The sequence below is a fragment of the Trachypithecus francoisi genome, unplaced genomic scaffold (genome assembly GCF_009764315.1).
Source record: "Trachypithecus francoisi isolate TF-2019V2 unplaced genomic scaffold, Tfra_2.0 Lachesis_group12, whole genome shotgun sequence".
Classification (NCBI taxonomy): domain Eukaryota; kingdom Metazoa; phylum Chordata; class Mammalia; order Primates; family Cercopithecidae; genus Trachypithecus; species Trachypithecus francoisi.
The window spans coordinates 64021875-64043654 of NW_022681457.1; the positions used below are offsets into that span (position 1 = coordinate 64021875).

The window sequence follows — 21780 nt, forward strand, 5'->3', positions numbered from 1 at the left end:
GGCTCATGCCTGTAATTCCAGCACTTTGGGAGGCCAAGACAGGTGGATCACCTGAGGTCGGGAGTTCAAGACCAGCCTGACCAACATGGAGCAACCCTATCTCTGCTAAAAATACAAAATTAGCTGGGTGTAGTGGTGGGCACCCGTAATCCCAGCTACTTGGGAGGCTGAGGCAGGAGAATCGCTTGAACCTGGGAGGTGGAGGTTGCAGTGAGCCAAGATTGTGCCATTGCACTCCAGCCTGGGCAACAAAAGCAAAACTCCATCTCAAAAAAAAAAAAAAAAATCAAAGGACACAGACACACCATTGTAATAGTAAGCAAAAGAGCACTAGAGAGGCTGTATTAATATCACACACAGTTAACTTCAGAACAAAGACTATTACCTAAATATATACCTAAAAGAACTTAAAAATGATAGATATGCAAAGAGAAATAGACCAATCCATAATTACAGTAGTTTTTTTAAAAAAAGAAAACACCATTCTCTACATAAGTGACAGAACAAGTAGAAAATCAGGACTCAGAAGACATGAGCAACACTCTCAACCATATTGACTTACTTGACATTTATAGAACACTCCACCCAACAAGATCAGAATGCACATTATTTTCAGTAATAATGTGTAAACATTCTTCCAAGATAGACCACATTCTGGATCATAAAACAAACCTCAATAAATAGAAAAGGGTTCAAGTCATGCAATGTATGTTCTCAGACCATAATCAAACTTCATAGATCAAAGAAGAAATCAAAAGGGAAATTAAAAATTATTAGAACTGATTGAAAATTATGTCAGAATTTATGGAATGCTACTAAACCATATTTGGAGTGAAATGTATAGCATTAAAGGCCTATATTAGAAAAAGAATGAAAGGTCTCAGCTTTAGAAGGTTGAGAAATTCTGACCCAAGTGTAAAACATACAACTGTTAAATTTTTAGAAAAAAGGAAAAAAAAATATTTTATGTATCTGCTAAAATTGTCCCATGACTTCACATAACAATTAGAATTAAATCAAAATTTCATGGTGCCCTGTCTGTGCATATGGCCTACTACTTCACTCCATCATTAATTTCTATTCTCCCTGTCAAGCCACACTACCATCCAGCTGTATCCTCAAGCTTTTGCCACCTTTGAGGTCTTGGATATGTGGTTCTCTCTTCTGTGCTCCTGCATGCTTCCTGGGTCTGCATATCACCTAACATACTGTACGTTCATTTTCCCATGTGTTTAATGTCCACCTTCCTTCTCTTACAGAGAGTAACACCACTCCACGGAGAAGTGCATGACCAAGGTCACCCAATGGGTCATGAAAACACCAAATGATCTGAAATCACAGTCTATCATCTAGGCTCTTAGCCACCAGGCTCAAGATTGGTACAGCCACAGCTACAGCATAGGTGGTCACTGTGAGGGAGGATGAGGTCTTCAGCTCTTTCCAATGAGTACAAAACTAAACTGCTGTCTGTATATATGAATGTGAATTCTGTATTTGAGAATTCACCTACTGAAATTTTGTTATAACTAACTCTCAAATCAATACTTTGAGGTTTTTGCATTTTTGCAGTCATTTACAGACATGTGCAGAGGGATGAAAAAAAATGATTCATCAAGCCTGCATGTCACCAGCTGAGGTCAAAGGTGATGCTTACTTTCTTGTTTTGGCATTCATAATATAGTGTCATTTTCAGTCATGTAGTGCACAATGGCTCACGCCTGTAATCCCAGCACTTTGGGAGGCTGAGGTGGGTGGATCACTTGAGGTCAGGAGTTTGAGACCAACCACGTGGTGAAACTCTGTGTCTACTAAAAATACAAAAATTAGCCAGGTGTGGTCACAGGAGCCTGTAATCCCAGTTACCTGGGAGGCTGAGGCAGCAGAATCGCTTGAAACTGGGAGGCAGAGGTTGCAGTGAGCCAAGATCACACCGTTGCACTCAGCCTGGGCAAGAAGAGTGAAACTCTGTTTCAAAAAAAAAAAAAAGATTCTTTTTTATACACTGTTGTCTGAGAGTTATACGCTGTTGTCTGCGAGTTCAATGTTTACAAATCAACAACACAATACAACCAGAAATAGGAGGAAATTCACCTGTCTGTACATGAGGCAGCTCCTAGAAGTATAAAAAGGAACATCTATAATGCATGATGAAGTTATAGAAAACATGAAAAAAAGGCTAAATTTATGGGTGAATCAGATGATGACCAATAAAAAATAGAGGACAGCATTATTGTGAGGCTTAAAGCCAAAGAAATTTATGGTCATGACACCTCAGTAAGGAAAATGCTAACCCTGCTCAGCTAGTGCTGGCTACTCACACATTTCAAAAGGCACAACAACATAAAAGGTACTAAACTTGCAGGCAAATTCTTCTGAGAGCTGTAGAAGAATTTAAATAATACCCACTAAATGTTATCCAGGAAAAGGGTTCTGAGAAAAGGCAGGTTTCAACACTGCTGAGAGTGGCTTGTTTTAGAAGGCAATGAATCTATATTGCACAAATGGCCTCTAAAGTCCCTTACTTTAAATCATTCAAAGATCCTGCAACCTTGCTACTGTGCATCAGTACCAATTGTAACTATAAGTGCAAACGACTAATGGTGTACAGAACCCCAAATCCATAGGATCTTAAAGAGAAAAACCTGAGCCATATTCCAGTCCACTGTAGGTGGAAAGAAAAGCATGGGTGACTTCAGAAATATTCTGGGATTGGTTTTACAACTGCTTCATCCAAGAAGTTGAATGCTATCTCCAAGGCAAAAACTTTGCCTTTGAAGTTTAGTTAATTTGAAATAATGCTCCAGTTCATTGCCATAAAGAACCTGAAAATTCCTACTGCTACCTAGATATTCTTTTTATGGCCACAAACACATCTGTCATACAACCCTTCAATTAGAGCATACTTAAAAGCTTTCAAGGTGCACAACATGAAGCACCTTTATAGCAAGGCTTGTGAGGCTCTCAACACCAACAAGGAAACCACGATTTTGGACTACTGGAAGCCAGTCACTGTAAGCAATGTTATTGAGGCATCAAAGTCAGTGATGATTAAAGATTGTGATGAAGGCCAGCCTAAGATTCCAAGAATTGTCCTCACAGCAGCAAAAATATCAAACTGAAATCCTGCCTTGGAAACATTTTCAATTACATGGAAGACTATGACCCTATACTCGAATGTAGCCTCAAATTTCAGCCCCTGACCTCCACTGCACTCCTTTATACTGGGACACTCAGGTGGGGCTGGGCACAGTGGTTCATGCCTGTAATCCCAACACTTTGGAGGCTGAGGAAGGAGGATCACTTGAGTCCAGGAGTTTGAGACCACCCTGCGCAATATAGTGAGACCCCCACCTCTACAAAAAACAAATGAGCTGGGCATTATGGCACATACCTGTGATCCCAGCTACTCGGGAAGCTCAGGTGGGAGGATTGCTTCAGCCCAGGAGGCAAGGCTGCAGTCAGCTGTGATCACTCCACTGCACTCTAGCCTGGGCAACAGAGTGAGACCCTGTCTCAAAAAAAGATAAAAACACTTTAGGTGAAAAGCCAGACAAGGCTGATGCCATTTTTCATGCCAGTTCAGGAGGGAAAACTGCTGATGCTGTCAACAAGTGGTAAAAGTCAAACTCCTGAAGTAAGATTGCCAGATGTTGATATGGCACCCTCAGAAACGCCTTCCTCTTCTGCAGAGTAAGTTGCATCAACCTCTTCCTTAGTTTTCTGGGGGTAAGTCAAAGTCAAAAAGTTTAACCATACAGTGTGCTGTCCCATCTTGCAGCTCCATCAAAAGTACAATTTTAATCTTTTTTTTAATCTTTAATGTTTTTCCCCCAGGACTATGTTTATTGGCATGACTGTACTGTATCGTATAGGTGTTCACAGTACCATTTACTATATGAGTACTGTACAGTGTACTGTGTTTATTGTATATGAATACTGTATATGTGTACTCTGTGTACATAATTAAGAGGTAAAGCAGTATAATAATATACTGAGTACATTACACAAACATGCTATAATTAAAATATTTGTATTATAAAGAATAGTAATTATAATTATTCAAGAAACACTGATAAGGTGTCTTTAAACAGACAAACAAACAAATACCCATAGAAGAAAGTTATATGTTGACTGGTTGATAAAAATATTTGGATCCAAGGCTCATAGAAGCTAACCCTGTATTTCCCCTAGCAACAATCATTCAGCATTCACTAATTCAGTGTGCACAGAAAATTCACAGAACCTAACTACCACGAGTAACAATTCACTGCATATACATATAAATGAATGTGTGTACATGTGCACATGTGTTACGTATTTCATGACTCAAGCCTTTATATTTCTCACAAAGACTTACACTCCCTCAAGGGTAGAGATGACAGTTTTGGAACAATGAATATTTCTAATAAATGTTGGCAGAGCTGCCCTCAATGGTCCAATTCTCCTTAGAGATATATATGTAAGACATACAAAGGGGATGAGACTTTTTCAATGTCTTATTCCCTGTTCCATCCCCCAACCCGCCAAATGACAAACTGTCATAAACAGGGAAATTGAAAACAAGTTATGCACGTCTTTTTCTTTTCTCTTCTAGATTGTTTCCTCCATCTCTCATTATTTTAAAATATGCTTGAGATGGATTTATAGTATTAATAAGAGGAAAGTTGTTGCTGACATTTTACCTAAATGCATGTTAACCACCAGGTCTCTCCTCTCAATTATTCTCAGGTACACTGACTATAAGGCTCTAAATTGGGTCAATCTTTAATATAATTCTTTGAATGATAAGTGATTACCTGCCACAAAAAGATTTCACAGGGACAATTTTGTTTCTTGTTAGTATAAATTCTCAGATACTAAGACATTTCTCTGGCCAAAAGATTTCCCTCAATAGTTATATTCAAAAGGAAAGGTATGTTACCACTGAGTTCACTAAAGGCGAACACACTTGTAAAAGTCCTTCCTGTATCTTTTAAACTCTGGTATGAATCTTTCGATGGTGAGTGAACAATGAACTGTGGCTGAAGGTCTTTCCACATTCATTGCATTCAAAGGGTTTCTCTCCAGTGTGAGTTCTCATGTGCTGAGTTAAAGCAAAGTTGTCACAGAAGGCTTTCTCACATTCTTTGCATTCAAAGGGTTTTTCTCCAGTGTGGATCCTATTATGCCGAACAAAATTTGCAGGTTGGGTAAAAGCCTTCCCACATTCTCTACAAACATAGGGCTTCTCTCCAGTGTGAATCCTCATGTGTCGAGTGAAGGAAGAGCTATAGTAAAAGGCTTTTGCACATTCTTTGCACTCCAAGGGTTTTTGTCCACTGTGGGTCCTGTTGTGTCGAATAAAAACAGAGTGGTGTGTAAAGGCCTTTCCACATTTACTGCACTCATAAGGCTTCTCACCAGTGTGAATCCTCATGTGTTGAATTAAGGAAGAGCTGTCACAAAAGGCCTTCCCACATTCTTTGCACTCAAAGGGCTTCTCTCCAGTATGGGTCCTCTTATGTCGGATGAAAGTGGAGCCATGAGTAAAGGCCTTTCCACATTCACCGCACTCATAGGGTTTCTCTCCAGTGTGAATCCTCATGTGCTGAGTAAAGGATGAGTTGAGGCAAAAGGCTTTTCCACATTCTTTACATAAAAATGGTTTTTCTCCCATGTGGGTCATATTGTGCTGGACAAATGTGGAGCGGTGCGTGAAGGCCTTTCCACATTCACTGCACTCATAGAGTTTCTTTCCAGTATGAATCCTCATGTGTTGAGCAAATGAGGAGCTGTAGTAAAAAGCTTTCCCACATTCTTTGCATAAAAAAGGTTTTTCTCGAGTGTGAGTCATATTATGCTGGATAAAAGAAGAGCGGTGGGTGAATGCTTTGTCACATTCTTTGCACTCATAGGGCTTATCTCCAGTGTGAATACGCTGGTGCTCTGTAAGGTGAAACCTGCGTTTGAAGGCTTTCCCACACTCAATACACTTATATGGCTTTTCCCCAGTATGAAGCCTCATATGTCGAATGACATCAGCCATATAACGACAGGCTTTCCCACACTCATTGCACTCATAGGGCTTCACTCCAGCATGAATCTGTTGATGCCGAACAAGGGCCCACTTCTTGCTAAAGCCTTTCCCACATTCCATGCATGTGTAAGGGTTATTCCTTGCATCAATTATGGGGTCTTTTCCTGGTCGTTGAGAGTCATGTTCATGGAGAGCATCTTGTGGAGTGACTCGTTCCTGTAAAACCCTTAAGCCCAGACTATCACCTGGCTCCAAATCATCATGTTTATAGCTCAACTTTCCAGGGCATATCTCTTTGTGCGGGTTTGTTCCTGTCCTAAAGTTCCCTTCCTGAATTTCTATTAGCTTTTCCTCATCTCTAGCTTGCCCAAACCTGGAATCTCTTGAGGATCTCTGTGCCAGAAGTTCCTGGAAAGAGGATTCCTCAGAGAAGGCCAGTTGAGAAACAGTAGGCTCTGTAGTCTTGGGTTTTGCTTTTTCACCTGAAGGAAATCCAATATAAAAAAATCAACATTAGTGATGTCAACATAGAACAAACAAAATCACCACTTTAGCAGAAGAATGAAGGTGACAACAGTGTCTCTGATGTCTACTGCATTTTTTTTTTTTTTGAGTCTTGTTCTGTCGCTCAGGCTCGAGTGCTGTGGCACGATCTTGGCTCACTGCAAGCTCTGCCTCACGGGTTCACACCATTCTCCTGCCTCAGCCTCCAGAGTAGCTGGGACTACAGGCGCCCGGCACCACACCGAGCTAATGTTTTTGTATTTGTAGTAGAGACGGGGTTTCACCATGTTAGCCAGGATGGTCTCGATCTCCTGACCTCGTGATCCGCCCACTTCAGCCTCCCAAAGTGCTGGGATTACAGGTGTGAGCCACCGCACCTGGCCGCCTTCTGCATTTTTACATCTCTCAAAACCAGGCTTGCAAATTCTTTCCTAATCCTTGGACTCTTGAGATCTTTAAAAGGAAACCCAAAGGAAAAGCAAGGGCAGAGGACAGAGAATCTGGAATGGAGACAGCTCCTCACTCTCCCAAATGAGGGAGAGTGGGTAGACTAATAATTACAATGTGTGTGATGAATGTGCTCTGACAGAGGCAGTCTCATGGCGCTATGACAATGCAGGGAAGGTACATTTAACATGGCCCAGAAGAGAGACAGAGAGGGATCAGAGGATGTCTTGGATCACAGCACCAAGAAAAGGTGCTATGTGAGCTTTCTTTAAAAAGAAGAGTAGGAGTTCCCAGATAGAGGAATTAGGAGGGAAACTTTGGCAGATGAAAACAGAGTGTACAAGGGTTGAAAGTCTTGAGAGAATGCTGATTGCTGAGTAATGTAAATGGAATGAGATGATGGAGATGAGGATGGAAAGGCAGGCAGAGACAGAGAAGAAACATATTCTCAGGATTCTTGCCTGTAAACGTGAGGAGGGTGAGAAGCATCTGGATGAACATAATGAGTCCACAATGTCTGAATAAAGACTAAATGAACATGCACAAAATAGGTAAGATCTACATGAAGAAAATTATAAAACTTAACACACTAAAGATCTATATGAAAAGAGATTAATCAATATAAAGTTGTCAGTTCTCCCTAAATTCACTTCTAAATTCAATATAACATCAGATAAAATCTCAATAGGGTTTTTCATAGATATTGACAAGCTGACTGTGGATAGAGACCAGTCAGCTGATACAGAGACTAGGATAACTCTGAAGAATAAAGCAGGGGACTTATTCTATGAGGAATTAGTATTATGATGAAACTATATGCATTCAGGCAGTGTGGTTAGGCATAGATATAAGACAAACAGTGAAAGGGAAAAATGAAATAGAGAACTCAGAAATGTATATATGTAACTTTGATATATGATAGAAGCAGCAGAGAAGGCCATTGGGAAAAGGAGGAACCATTCAATAAATGGATTTAGAAAAATTATTTGCCACATGGAGAAAAATGAAATAATATTCCTACCTCATACCACATACAGAATTACCTCCAGAGTGATTAAGATCCAACTGTCAGAAGCTAAACATTAAACACAAAATAAAAATGAATATCTTTTGAGAAAGATTTCTACAACAAGATATAAAAGCATAATCATAAATGAGTAATTTGACTAGAGTAAATAAACAAAAAAGCAAACAAACAAAAAAGGTAACATTAGTATCAGATAGCAAAGACCTAAGAAAATGAGGCAAAGAGTGGCATCACAAGATAAAGAGAAGACCATGGAACCAGGAAGAAAAAATCATCTTAAATCTGTATGCACCAAACACCAGAGCCTCAAAATACATGAACCAAAAACTGAGTTGAAAGGAGAAATAAACTCACAATTATGGTTGGGAACTTCACTCTACCCCAAAATGAAAAATGAACATATTATGCACTGATATTCCACAGAAGATATACATTGACCAATCAACATGTGTTCACCTTTCTTGGTAATGGGGGAAAAACAAATTAGGACCACAATGAGATGCCCTATTTTATACTCACTAGGTTGAAAAAACTAAAGGACCTGACAACATCAGCTATTGAAGAGTATGTTGTTCTATGAAATCGTTCAGATACGGCAAGGGAAGTGAAACGGGTACAACCGTTTTAGGAAACAACAGAGCATTATCCAGTAAAATTCTTCTTTTGCTTATCTTATAATCCAGAAATGCCAGGCCAAGGAACTTTACTAAGAGAAACTCCTATAGATGTGTCTGAGGACACATATATGAATTTATGGCAGCATTGTTTGTGAGAACAAAAAACAGTAAGCAATCATTTTTAAGCTCTCCCTGAAAATGAATACATTGTGTTATATTCATGCAATTGACTATAGCAGGAAAAAAATGAGTGAACCACAGCTATATGCATCATGAATGTTAGTAACTTACTGTTGAATAAGAGTGAAAACCCTAGAAGACAATATAAACCACAACACACTTTTTATAATGTTCAAAAAAAGCAAAATACACACACACAAGAATACAATGTAACAACCTTTTATTTTTTTAGAAGGTTTATCAGTTTTAAATGGCATTATAAAAAGACATATAGATATGTTAAATTTATTTTTCTGACTTTTATTGTGATAAAATATAAAATGTACCATTTTGAGATGAAACAATCTTAAAAAGTAATGGGAAGACAAAGATAAAGTGGGCAAATATTTTAAATCACTCAAATTACCAAAACTGACAAGCAAAAACAGAATATCTGAATAGCCTGTATTTATGGAAAAAACCTGAATCTTCCTACAGAATAAGCAATGGGATAACAAATCTTAAATTGGCCATGTATGCAAGGGAGGCAGCACAGGAATGGGAAAGGAAAGAAACACATCAACAGATGCAGGAAGCAGGTAATGTTCTTGTACTTGGCAAAAATTTGTAGGTGTTCATTGCGATCTTTTTAAAGGAGGATGAATAAATATATTAATAAAATGCAATGAAAGAAAATAAAACAAAAAACCAGGACACGCATTGACTAATGACGACAATGTGTCATAAATCACTATTTATCATTTTTCTAATTCTGCACACCTAGGGACAATTATGAAAGTCAGAGGGGGGCCAGGTGTGGTGGCTCATGCCTATAATCCCAGCACTTTGGAAGGCCAAGACAGGCGGATCACTGAAGGTCGGGAGTTCAAGACCAGCCTGGCCAACATGGTAAACCTCTTGTAAGAAGAGACACTAGAGAGCTTCCACTGTGTGTGAAGGCACTGAGGGAAGGCCATGTGAGCACAAAGTGAGAAGACAGCCATCTGCAAGCTGGGAAGACAAACCTTATCAGAACCCAACTATGCTGGTACCTTGCCCTTAGACTTGCAGCCTCTAGACTGAGAGAAAATACATTTCTGCTATATAAGCCATGCAGTCTATAGTATTTTATTACAGCAGCCAGAGGAGACTAACAAACACTTTTCTAAGACTCACTTTCCTCATCTGAAAAACTGGGATGCTCTCAGTTCCTGCCTACAAGCTATTACGAGAAAAAGCATATAAAACATTCGTTTGTGGCTGGGTGTGGGGGCTCACACCTGTAATCCCAGTGCTTTGGGAGGCTGAGGCAGGAAGATCACTTGAGGCCAGGAATTACCAGCCTGGCCAACATAGCAAAACCCCATCTCTACCTAAAATACAAAAAAATCAGCCAGGTGTGGTGGTGTATGCCTGTAATCGCAGTTAGGAGGCTGAGGCACAAGAGTCACTTGAACCCAAGAGGCAGAGGCTGCAATGAGCTGAGATTGTGCCACTGCACACTAGCCTAGGCGACAGAGTGAGACCCTGTCTCAAAAAAAACCAAAAACCAAACAAAAGTTCATTTGCGTGACAAAGGGTAAATGTTTGGTAAACTGTAGACCACTGTCTATTATCATTATTATAGTTGAATTTAGCAATCAGGATGGCAACAGTGACCTGGGTAAGAACACATTAAGTGCTGTGGTGCTGAGCAACACCACTGCCAGGCATCAAGGAGTAAAGGGAAAGACACCAACTGCTCAGGGTATGTGGAACAATGAAGGCTCTCATACATGGCTGGTGGAAATGTGAAATGGTGAGTTACTCTGAAACTGGTGGTTTCGATTAAAGCTAATCCTATGCCCACACTTGATCTGGCCAGTCTACTTGTATGTATATTCCCCACAGAAATATGGGTTTATATCCAACAAAAAATAAAATCAAGAATATTCGTAAGAGTAGTCTTCCTAATATTCCAAAAATGGAGACCAAGTCAAATGTCCATCAATAGGAAAATGGGTATATGTAGCCTATTCATTCAATGATGGTAATGAACTAACTCCAACTATATGCAACCACATGAATGAATCTGAGTCACAAAGATTATTGAAAGAAGTCAGGACAGAGTATATACTGGGAGATTCTACATATATGCCTTCAAAACTAATGTATGGTGATACAGTGTAAACACTGGCTACTTTTGTAGAAGGGGATACTGACAAAGAATGAGCACAAGGAGCCTGTTAAGTGCTGAAAAAACTGTATTTCTTGAACTGTGAGGTGGTTTCTCTGACTTGTACATATATAAAATTTTATAGAAATGAAACTTTATGATTTGTACACTTATTATGTATAAATTGCACCTCAGTACAAAAATAAGGGAAAAAATAAAGGAAGGTCTTGTGTAGATGTCTCTTCAAAGAATGAGAAGACTCCTCCAACAAGCTTGGCTGTTCAGGTGAAATAGAGTCAGCAATATTTAGATGCTGCTGGAGACGTAAGAGCATTAAAAAAAAAAGTTTCCCCCAGGTATCAGAAACATCATCATTTTTTAAAATGTTGAGTACAGAAGGGATGAAAATATAGAAGAGGTAGGAAATAAGTGAAGAAGCATGTTCCCTGATGCAGCAGAGAGATTCATGTATGGCTTCTCATGATCCCCAGTTCACACCCTTTTGTAGTCCCCCTGTAAGAATGCTGGCAGAACCTCGATTTGCTTCTAACGAACAGAAGATGGCAAAGACGATGGAATGTACATGATAAAATATATGTAATTTTATAAGACTGGAGCATCAGTTTTGCTGGAGTCTCACATAGTGGCTTGATTTGAAGAAGTGAGCTGACTGTGATGAGCTATGAGCTGCCTATGACAGTCCTGAGAGGACCCAGCTAAGCTGTGCCCAGACTCCCAATCCACAGGTGGGAGATAATAAATGAGTGATGTTTCCAGCTGCAGGGTTTGTGGTAATATTGTTACATATGAATAGCAGTAGACGGCTAATACACCTGAGAAGGCAGAAAGTGTAATCTAGATTCTGCTGGAGAAATTAGCCATGGCTAGGATGAGAACTCTTCCACAGAAGTGAGAAGGAAGTTGCAGGATGAGTCCGATGCACGTGAATCAGTAAGTGTCAAAAAGCAAGAAAATCAAGTGTGTAGGCTTTATTCATAAAGTAGGTCAGATGCTCTGACATCAGTGGCAAGGGAGGCGGTGATACACGGAATATGTGAGTGGATGCAGATATAGCACACAGGGCTGACCAGAGGCACAGAGCACATGTGGGGAAAACAGTGAGGAATATGGTAGCATTATGCAGGCGAGAGAGAATCACTTGGCCTGGAGTACTAATGCTGGAGCTGATGGAACTGGTGAAGGGGAGGGATTCAGGAGACATGGATGATGTAAAGCGGTCAAGGTTCAGGGATGGCTGGATATTGGGTATGAGGGAGATGGAGGTATTGAGGAGTTGTCCACGTTGGTTTTTAGCCTTCTCTACTCATTGAAAGGGGCATTAGCTGAAAGTGGGGAGGTCATGAGGTCCTTTTGAAGCATGATGAGTATGAGGTGCCTCTGAGACAATTCAAGTGAAGATGTGGAACTGGGGAAAGGGGTGAAAGCTGGCTGAGCAGGCAAGAAGGGCACTAGAGGGGCGAGATGGTGAATCTGCAGTGTCACAAATCCAGCTGCTTGATGGCTCCAACTCCCTTTGGCAGCCCAGATGTGGGACTGACAAAAGCAATCATCACCTTGAGGTTTTAGAAGACAGGAGGGCCAGAAAACAGTAGGGCTAGGGAGTGCTTCTGGGTATCTGATACACAAATGAAAGGATGGATGGATGGATGGATCAATAAATGATGGGGTGGAGGTGAAAAATGGTGGGATGCAGAGTGTAGTTTGAAATAGTAATCTGCAGGAAAAGAAAGGACTGTCTTCTGAATGCAGAAGAACATCCGAGCTATCACTATTCCTTATGACTAACACTACATGAATATTACTAACAGGTAACTTCTGTTGAGCCACTCTGGGTCAGGCAGTGTGCTAGGCAGTTTCCTGTTATGCAATCACATGCCCAAACAACCCAGTCATGCAGAAACTATCATCACTATCTTTCAAATGTAGGCTAAGTTTATCAGATAAGTGTATGTTCACTATACCCATGGGCTCTTCTCCTTGGGCATAAGAAAGCTAAACCACATTTCCCAGCCTGATACAACATGTATCCTAATACCCAGTTCTTGTCAATGAAATGTGAATGGAGGTGATGTGTGTGTGCAAATGGAAGTGACTACTGCCCACCTCTCCCATTCCTCTTGGCCGGGGCAACCTTAAAGCTGCATATTGATAACAGAATGCATGTGATCCCTAAATAAATACAGGTACACAGCTTTCCCACTGACCCACACTGGACTATGGCATGGATGAAAAAACAAAACTAAACTAAACTAAGCTAAATCTGTTGAGTCACCAGGATTTTGGAGTTTATTTTTCAGAGAAGATAATTAACTCAGCCTAACTTATATACCAAAGACACAGTGACATCACACAACTTCTCCAGAGTCATGAGGCTAGTGAGTGGCAAATCATTAAAGCCTAGAATCTGTCTCCTACTGAGCATATTCCAACCTGAATAAAGGTGAAGAGTGTGTGACGGAGTGGGAAGATGGGGGACCATGGGATCAAGGGCTCCATGACTGCTCAAGACCACAAAATAGCTGCCCATGGCATTTCAGACACAGTGATGCCTGGGTGGTCTGCAGGCTGCCCTGATACTCGCTGCCAGACTCTCAAAGTCACCAACCTGCACAAGTGCTTTGGAAGAGGCCTCTCTTCACTGTCCACAGGTCCTGTCCATGTTCCAGTAGGTAGATCAGCTCTGGTTTGGGAACAGGATGCCCTGTGCATGGAGAAACAAATGGAGTATGGTATATAGGTAAAGACAAAAAGAAAAGTCTGAGGTGGAAAGGAGTATATACATTTAACATACTGCAACGAAACCCCAGAAGGGGAACTCCCCTGCTTCACCAAAACTATTTCCTAACTAACCTAAGTCAGTAGGATTCAACCACCCTGTGCATCAAAACTACCTAGCAACACCCAGTTCCAAAAACAGAACAAATTAAACCAACTCTCTGAGCAGAAGGACTGAGCACTGGTAGTTTTTAAAGCTCCCCAGGTGATTTTGGTGCCCATGATGGTTGAAAAACACAGGACTAAATCGCCTGATGAATGGCATCTATTGATAGTCAGTTGTGTAAGGCAGGCCAGTGACTGAAGCTGAACATGGAGGCCTACTGCCCCACAAGGGTACTGGCCAGGGCCCTAGGCTGAGGAGAGAAAGCAGATAGAGAACTGGGTTAGCATGGATTGGCATCGACCAAGCCAGGAGCCAGCAGCACCTCAGGGCTTCTCATTAGGTGAAGTAATAAATTATTTTCAGGGTGAAACTGGCAGGAGGTGGTCTTCTTCCACATGCAGCCACACACATTTTGCCAACTGGGAAGGCTAAAAGACAGAAGACTCTGGAGAGAAGTCAGTGACTGAGGCACCAGGACCCAGAAGCATCGACTGGAAAATCTTGTCCTGGCATGCATCCAGCTGTCACTTAGCAAATGTTCACCATAGGATTACGCACACTTACATGCCACATGCACACTCAGCAAACGTTCTGTCATATGCCTGGCACTGAGCTGGGTGATGAGCAGTGTTAAAGGGGAATCAGGCCTGCCTTCATCTGTTAAGGAATCAAGCACCTGCTCCCACAGGGATGCTGCTCATGTTGGTCCCTCCTCCTGGAATGCTCTTCCCATACATCTCCTTTTCACAGCTAATCACAGTTGTCATAAAATAACACCACGTTTACTTCATTAATGACTCATCCTTTGCGGGGACGCAGGGCTGGGAGAGTCCTGTCGACAGTAACCATTTGAACATCTGGACGAAGCGAGACCTTGGGCCTCCATTAATTTCTACTCAGACCAACTTCTGGGCAAACTGGCCATTAAAGGTTTAGGTGGGAGAGCATTTGGTATTTATTAATTTGTTAAATGTAGCAAACACATGTGGAACACTTATTTTGTTTCCAGCTCTATTCTAAGCACTTTACGGGTATTAGTTAACTTGCTGTGACAGGTTACTATAAAAATGGCAAAATCAAAATGGTATCAGGTCCCAGCAAATTCCTGCTGCCTGCTCGAGGCTGGGAGTTTGAGGCTACTCTTTCTACTGAGGAAGAAATTCACTAACAGCTATGGGAATGTTAAAGATTCAGCCCTAAGCCAACACTCAACATTCAAGAGACAGGAAAGAGAAAAGAAAAAAAGAACAGCTTTCTCAGATAGCATACACCCATGCCATTTGAGAATGTGTCTATGCCCCCTTTACATAATCATCTGTAGCAGCAGAGGAGCAAGGCACAGGCCTTAGGAAATAAGGGTTAACTGTGCAGGTGCCAGGGGCCAAATAGACTTTTCAGCTGAGACTGTGTTGCTGAGAAAGATACCAGCAGCACTGAAAACAAGCACCTCCTTAGTACCTGTGTCAATCACCCGCTGCTTGCAGAACCTCCCATTATCCACAGGTCCTGCTAACTGGGCTGTGAGGACATTTGACTTAACCAAGCTGGGCCAATTACCTCTTGCGGCAGTCTGGGATAAGGATATCAGACTGAGGCCAGCTGTGCTAGACAGTGGGATGAAAGTGTTGAGGAGGACTATGTTCCTTACACAACAATCTTTGATGGACACGAAAGGAAACCCAGCAAGAGGAGGTCAGACCACAACGTGCTGAGGCTGCAGGGATCAGGGAAGGGTGGGTCCTGAGGCTTCCGGACCAGCCATGCCTAGAAAGGGTGGATTCAAAGAGGCTGTGGGTCCCCAACATGGGAGGGTAATGAGGTCTTACCCAGTGAGACCAGGAGCCTGCAGGTCTCCAGCATCACCTCCTGGTACAGGGTCCTCTGGGCCAGGTCCAGGTGCCCCCATTCCTCTCCAGTGAAGGTCACAACCACATCTTCAAATGATACTAATGCCTGGGAAGTCAAACAGAGGTGACAGGTGGCTGTGGAGCTATTAGGTGAAATTACAGCCCATTTCTTGGTTACTGGCAAAGGGTCCAGAGGCCCTGAATCACTGAGCAACTCCTCCACTGAACTCTGTGGAGGAAGATGGTGCCGCTGACAGAATACAAAGATGTGGGAGAGAAAAGCCTCCTATGTTGGAAACCACTGGAAAATGATACAAGACAATGATAATCCCATATGACTGTGAAGAGCAGACAGTAACATCCTAGGATGTTAGAAGAATGGGGAAAAATAAGAATTCAAACAATAATCACAGCAGCAGTAGCTGAGCCTCACTGGTCTGCACTGTTTGCCTGCACCTGAGGGCTTTACATGCTGTGTTCAAGCAAGTAAATGTCTCCAGGTCTGGAATCAGGCTCCTGAAGTTTAGATCCAGCCTCTTGAACCAACCCATGCCAGATGTGTGACCTTGGAGAAGTCTCTTAATTTCTTGGAGCCCCAGTTTCCACATCAATACATTAATAGTTCCCATTTCAACAGACTGTTGTGAGAATTAATGAGAAAATGTTCATAAAGCAAACATTGCAGTGCCCAGCATGTGTTACAATGTGTTTGTCAATTTCAGTAATCATCCTATAGCCAATGATGTAAATGCCATCATCATCTCCATTTCAGTCAGCAAACTGAGGCTCAGAGTCAAGTCACTCAGAGGTGCATGTCTAATAAGCAGAAGCAGGATTTGAACCCACATCCCTCAGGTCCAGGATCTATGGGTGTAACCCCTGTACTCCTCCATTACCACAGTGAATCCACAGTGACAAGGGCTAAAAATATTTCCTATAATTTTTACAATTAAAACAATTTCAGCCACTCCTGAAAATATTTCCATAGATATGGAAGGAAGAGCAGAGCCTTTCTTTGCCTCATAGAAGAGGTACCTGAAGAGGTGCCAACTGCTTAGGGCTTAGGAGGGCTCAAACAAGGTTTCCCTGCCCTCAGGCAGCTGGGACTTGCAGACTCCCTGGAATATCCCACAATGAGCACTAACCTGTTCTTTTTCTTCCTGAGCCACAATTAGCACATTTCCCTTAGGTACCAGGTAACACAAGTGGCCAAGGGCAATGCAGGCTGTGGCTCTAAGAACCTGGGCAGTTGTCTTAAGCACCTTGTCTGTCCTGGGTGAGAATGGGATGTTGCCATGATGACCATCAGATGATCACACAAAATACATGTCAGCAGGTGACAAGCCCTGGTGTCATTCTACGTCTCCTCATGCCTCTGCCTTTGACTATACAGTTCCCCTTGCCAGGAAGGTTCCCCTAAGACCCCTTCATTCCAGTGCCCACCTGCTAGAGAGAGGCCTGCACCTTCCCCTTGCAAAGTATACTAGCTGTCGCCCCAAGGGATCTCCAATCCACTGTGGGTGAAATATTGGTTAAAAATGTAAGCTTTTGGCTGGGCATGTTGACTCATGCCAGTAAGTACTTTGAGAGGCCAAAGTGGGAGGATCGTTTGAGTTCAGGAGTTCAAGGCCAGCCTGGGCAACACAGTGAGCCCCTGTCTCTACAAAAATTAAAAAATTAGCTGGGTGTGGTGGCACACACCGATAATCCTAGCTACTTGGGAGGCTTAGTGGGGAGGATTGCTAGTGAGCTGTGATGGGGCCACTGCACTCCAGCCTGAGCAACAGAGCTAGACCCTCTTTCAAAAAATAAATAAATAAATAATGTAGGCCTTTGTGCTCGATATACTGGATTGTTTCTGTTACTTGTGACCTATGCAACCTTGGGTAGTTAATCTGAGTCTCCGGTTCCTCTTCTGTAAAGAAAGGAAAATGAAAGAATTTTACTCTGAGAAGAAGGGCATTAAATAAGATAATACGCAGAAACTGCCTCTCAGCACATTATCAGTGTGCTCAGTGAAGACCAGCTATTATTTGTTGCTGTTAGTATTTTTCCTATTTGCTCCGGTAGCACCCTAGGAGAGATCAATGCAGCACACATCCAGGAGAAGGCTTGCAGAGATCTAGGGACAATGTGACAGGGAAAATTGTCCAATGAGCTTGGCAAGTGCAGGAGAGAAGAATGGGAGGGGAAGTGTCCTGGTGGACACTGCAGTGTCCACCCCCTGCAGTGACTCTGCAGCCATGGTGGGGTGTGGGGTGGGGTTAGGTTAGATTAAATCTAAGTAGGATGGGAGCCCCAGAGGGTAGAATCTCATTCATTAATCACTTATCGACTAAGTGGTACAGGCCCAGAACAGAACAGTTTTGGGGCTAGGGATGGAAAACAGAAGCTCACATTCCGGGGTTAGGGGACAGATCCTCAGCAATAAACAATCAAGATAAAGTCAGAAGACTCTAGAAAACAACACAAGAGTGAGCAGACCACAAAGACTGGGAGAGACTTTACATGATGAAACCAGGGAAGCTCTCTCTGAAGAGACCCTGGAACAAGGTTAGATGGAGGTTAGAGAACAGGCCAGGTGAGGAAAAATGAATAGACAACTCCTGAAGGTGATCAGAGTTATGAGGAGTCAACAGTGTGACATGCTGGAGAGTAACTTGGGGCCTGTTATGTGCTCACATTCCAAGAGACACACATTCACGTACACTGTCATTAATGAATATTGAACTGGATTTGCTTTTTAAATACAAGAGCATGTGTTAAACAGGAGCACGGATTCACTGCTGTTAGGCGGCATGCCAGATTCATCTGTAATAAACAGGGCATCTACAAAGACAAATCCAATGAGCGTCTTGTCTTCTAGCCTCCTGCCAAAAATGCTGCTCCCGCCTCACCTCTTGCCCTCGAGGCTCTCATTCCCTCTCCTAGCTTTTGGTAGGGCCAGACTTCCGCTGGAATGATTCCCTAAAACAACAGCAGGACCTGGGAAGTCCTTCTTCAAAGACGGCACCTAGAGTGATGCTCTCCGAGCACTGAAAGGGGACCACGTCACAAGCGTACCCGCTCCAGTTGCCTCCACAGAGAAAATTATTGAGACTCGCATTTTAGACCCGAGGGAATGGAGGCCGAGGGCAACGAGGCGACAGCTCAAGGTTAGAGCCAGAAACAGGAACCTCTCCTTACAACTCCTGTCCTGGATTCAGGACCCTGGGTAGGAAGTGATTAGACCTGCCCTCTCACTTCACCCTCTCCCGGGATCTCCATATCCTAGGGTATCAAAAGGGAGAAGCGCAGAGTCCCGGAATCCCCGGTATTACAGCCGATGGGTGCGGGCGGTGACCCGAGCGCGCGCGGGCTGCGGAACCCTCCACTCACCAACGCCGGCGCCGCCATGGGCCCAGGGGGCGGGGAGACGCCGTGAGAGTCGGCGAGTCCTGCTGGCTCGGCCGACCCCGGGCTCCGGCTCTGGACTGCGAGGGACCTTAGTCCTCGCCGCCGTATAAAATGCGCACAAGGTTCGCGGCGCCGCCTCTGCGCGCCGTGGGGACACAGGGCTGGCGCCAAGGCTCCAGGAAGCGCTTTGCAGACACTTGTGGGGGTGAGATCGCGGCTGACATAAAAGCGTGTAAGTGGGTCCTATCCTCCTCACTGTTCGTCTCTACTTGGTCTCGAAAAGTGGCCCCTGTCTGGCGCTGTGGCCGCTGTAGCGTCGGTAACAACAGCATCCTCAACCTAACGGCGTCCGAAGACTGGACGCCGGAAGTCCTGCCCACGCCGCTACGGGAAACGCCCCTCTGTACCTTCCGTCTATGGCTTGGGGCCGGCTTCCGTCCCTTGTAGCACTGCCTTCTGGGTAATGTAGTTTGACAGAATCCAGGTGGTACCTGGAGCGCACTCTCTGTTCTCGGTGACGCGGCTTCTCAAGGTTCCCAAGAAAGGGATTGGCTTCACCTCCTCTTAAAGGATAGGTACACAGATTTCCGTGGAAATTATCTGAGGCAATGACCCACTCTCAAATGTCTCTACCGGGTGACTCACGCCTTAACTTTCCTCCCTGTGTATCCCTGCGCCAACATTTCATCTCTCTGAGCCTTGAGATGGAGATTACTAAGGAAAATGAAGATAATTATTTAATATGATAATATTAAAATTTCCACTATCAGTAATTTTCAGATGACATCAGCATTACCTGGGAATTTGTTACAAATGCAAGTTCTCAGTCCTCACCCACTGAATCAGCTACTCTGATGAGTGGGACCCAGCCCTCCGCTTAACTTGTCCAGGAAAAGTGGATGCTCCAAAACATTTGAGAGCCAGACTCTTTAAATTCCAGTAAATAAATGAGACAAAGCCACCTGTTTGGTGGGAACTAACTAAGAATTGCTTACCACTGGGCCTGGAACATACCGATAAGAACATAAGAGTTATTGCTATCATTATTAATATTCCGTATTATTGGCAACATCATCACAATACACTGCTAGGGGAGGGTCTGAGAAACTTCTTTGCAGACTCTGACATTTGTCAAAACATAAAATACGTTGACTGATTCAACAGGAGCCTCATGAATACTGTTTAAATTTTTACATAATAATACTTTGCACCATTTGGCATATGCGTCTTTTTAAAACCATATATGCAGGAGGGTTCCCTAATATACAGGTAGACCTATTGCCCAAGGGATACTTTCTTACATGATTCAAAACTTAGGATCACTGAGACTAACTACCTGCAGCCCTAAGGTAAGAGTGGAGTTGACATGGTTTCTAGTTTGTGATATAAGATGGCATGTCACTGTTCATCTCTAATTCACAGCAACCAGGATCTGACCCCTCCCCTTCTGGCCCTCCAGCCCCCAGGGAAGCCAGAACCAGGCACAAACCAGACAGCCCAGCTTATGCCCAGCAGCTCAGGGTCACCAGATCTTGTCTCATCAAGACACTTTCAGCCCACCACCCAAACCTGTAGCCCACATGAAGAGGGCAATAATCCTGGACACTGTGAAAAGTGAAAGTATTACGTCCAAAGAGACGTCCCCAGGATGGAGCAGAAATGAGAAAACATAATGAAGACACAATTTTGCAATCACTTCTGCCCATATTCCATGGTCTACAACCCACTCAACTAGCTCTACATGTAAGAGAAGCCAGGATGTGCTGTCCTCCAGAGAATCCAGAAAGAGATAATGGGACTGGTAAGCCATTGGCCATTTTCTAGCAAAATCCATTAATTTAGTCATCAGATTTCCATTCTATTATTTATCCTATACATTCTACACTCTCACATGCTTCTTAATGTGAGAAGCCAAAATCTCCATCCAGTCTCTGACCTCATCTAAATGTTAAGATCTCAGAGTGATATGTTATGCATCTAGTCCAGATTTCGGGTGGGGACACAGCCAAACCATATCATATCACGGGGCCTGCTGGGAGGTGACTTGATCATGAGGGTAGATTTCTCATGAATGATTTGGTGCCATCCCCTTGGTGCTGTTCTTAAGATAATGAGTTTTCTCAAGATCTGACTGTTTAAAAGTGTGTGGCATCTTCCCCTCACTCTCTCTTGCTCCTGCTCTCACCATGTGATACACTGGCTCCCCCTTTGCTTTGCACCATGATTGGAAACTTCCTGAGGCCTCACCAGAAATTGAGCAGATGCTAGTGCTATGCTTCCTGTACAGCCTGCAGAACTGGGAGCCAATAAACTTCTTTTCTTTGTAAATTATCCAGTCTCAGGTTTTCGTTTACAGCAAAGCAAGAACAATCTAACACATTTACCAATGGATGAATGGATAAAAAAAATGTAAATAACAGATTATTCAGCCATAAGAAAGGACTGCAGTACTGATATATGATACAGCATGGAGGAACACTGAAAACATGTTAAGTGAAAAAATCAGCTACAAAAAACACATAGTATATAATTCCGTGTATATGAAGTGTGCAGGATAAGCAACTCTATAGAGGTTGAAGGTAGATAAGTGGTTGCTTAGGGATGGTGGGTAGTGGTGGGACAGCAGATTGATATCTAAGGGATATGGAGTTTCTTTGTGAGGTGATGAAATGTTTTAAAAATAACTGTGGGGGGATGGTTGCACATATAT

At 42.9% G+C, this 21780-nt stretch overlaps 1 protein-coding gene across 1 annotated transcript; it reads right to left on the bottom strand.

Annotated features, from left to right (window-relative positions):
• Positions 1–4014: 4014 nt before the first annotated feature.
• Positions 4015–19436, bottom strand: ZNF599 (zinc finger protein 599). The gene is made up of 4 exons (XM_033225674.1): positions 19053–19436; positions 15654–15780; positions 13552–13647; positions 4015–6498 (listed from the first exon to the last, which is right to left on the bottom strand). Exons 1-4 carry the CDS (start codon positions 19068–19070, stop codon positions 4973–4975), a joined length of 1767 nt encoding a protein of 588 aa, XP_033081565.1. The 5' UTR covers positions 19071–19436; the 3' UTR covers positions 4015–4972.
• Between the last annotated feature and the right edge of the window lie 2344 nt (positions 19437–21780).

Coding starts and splice junctions, on each gene's coding strand:
- ZNF599 (XM_033225674.1), bottom strand. Junction 13,648..15,653: donor CAGGCTCCTGGTCTCACTGG/GTAAGACCTCAT, acceptor CTCCATGCACAG/GGCATCCTGTTCCCAAACCA. Junction 6,499..13,551: donor CTTCCAAAGCACTTGTGCAG/GTTGGTGACTTT, acceptor GATTTCCTTCAG/GTGAAAAAGCAAAACCCAAG.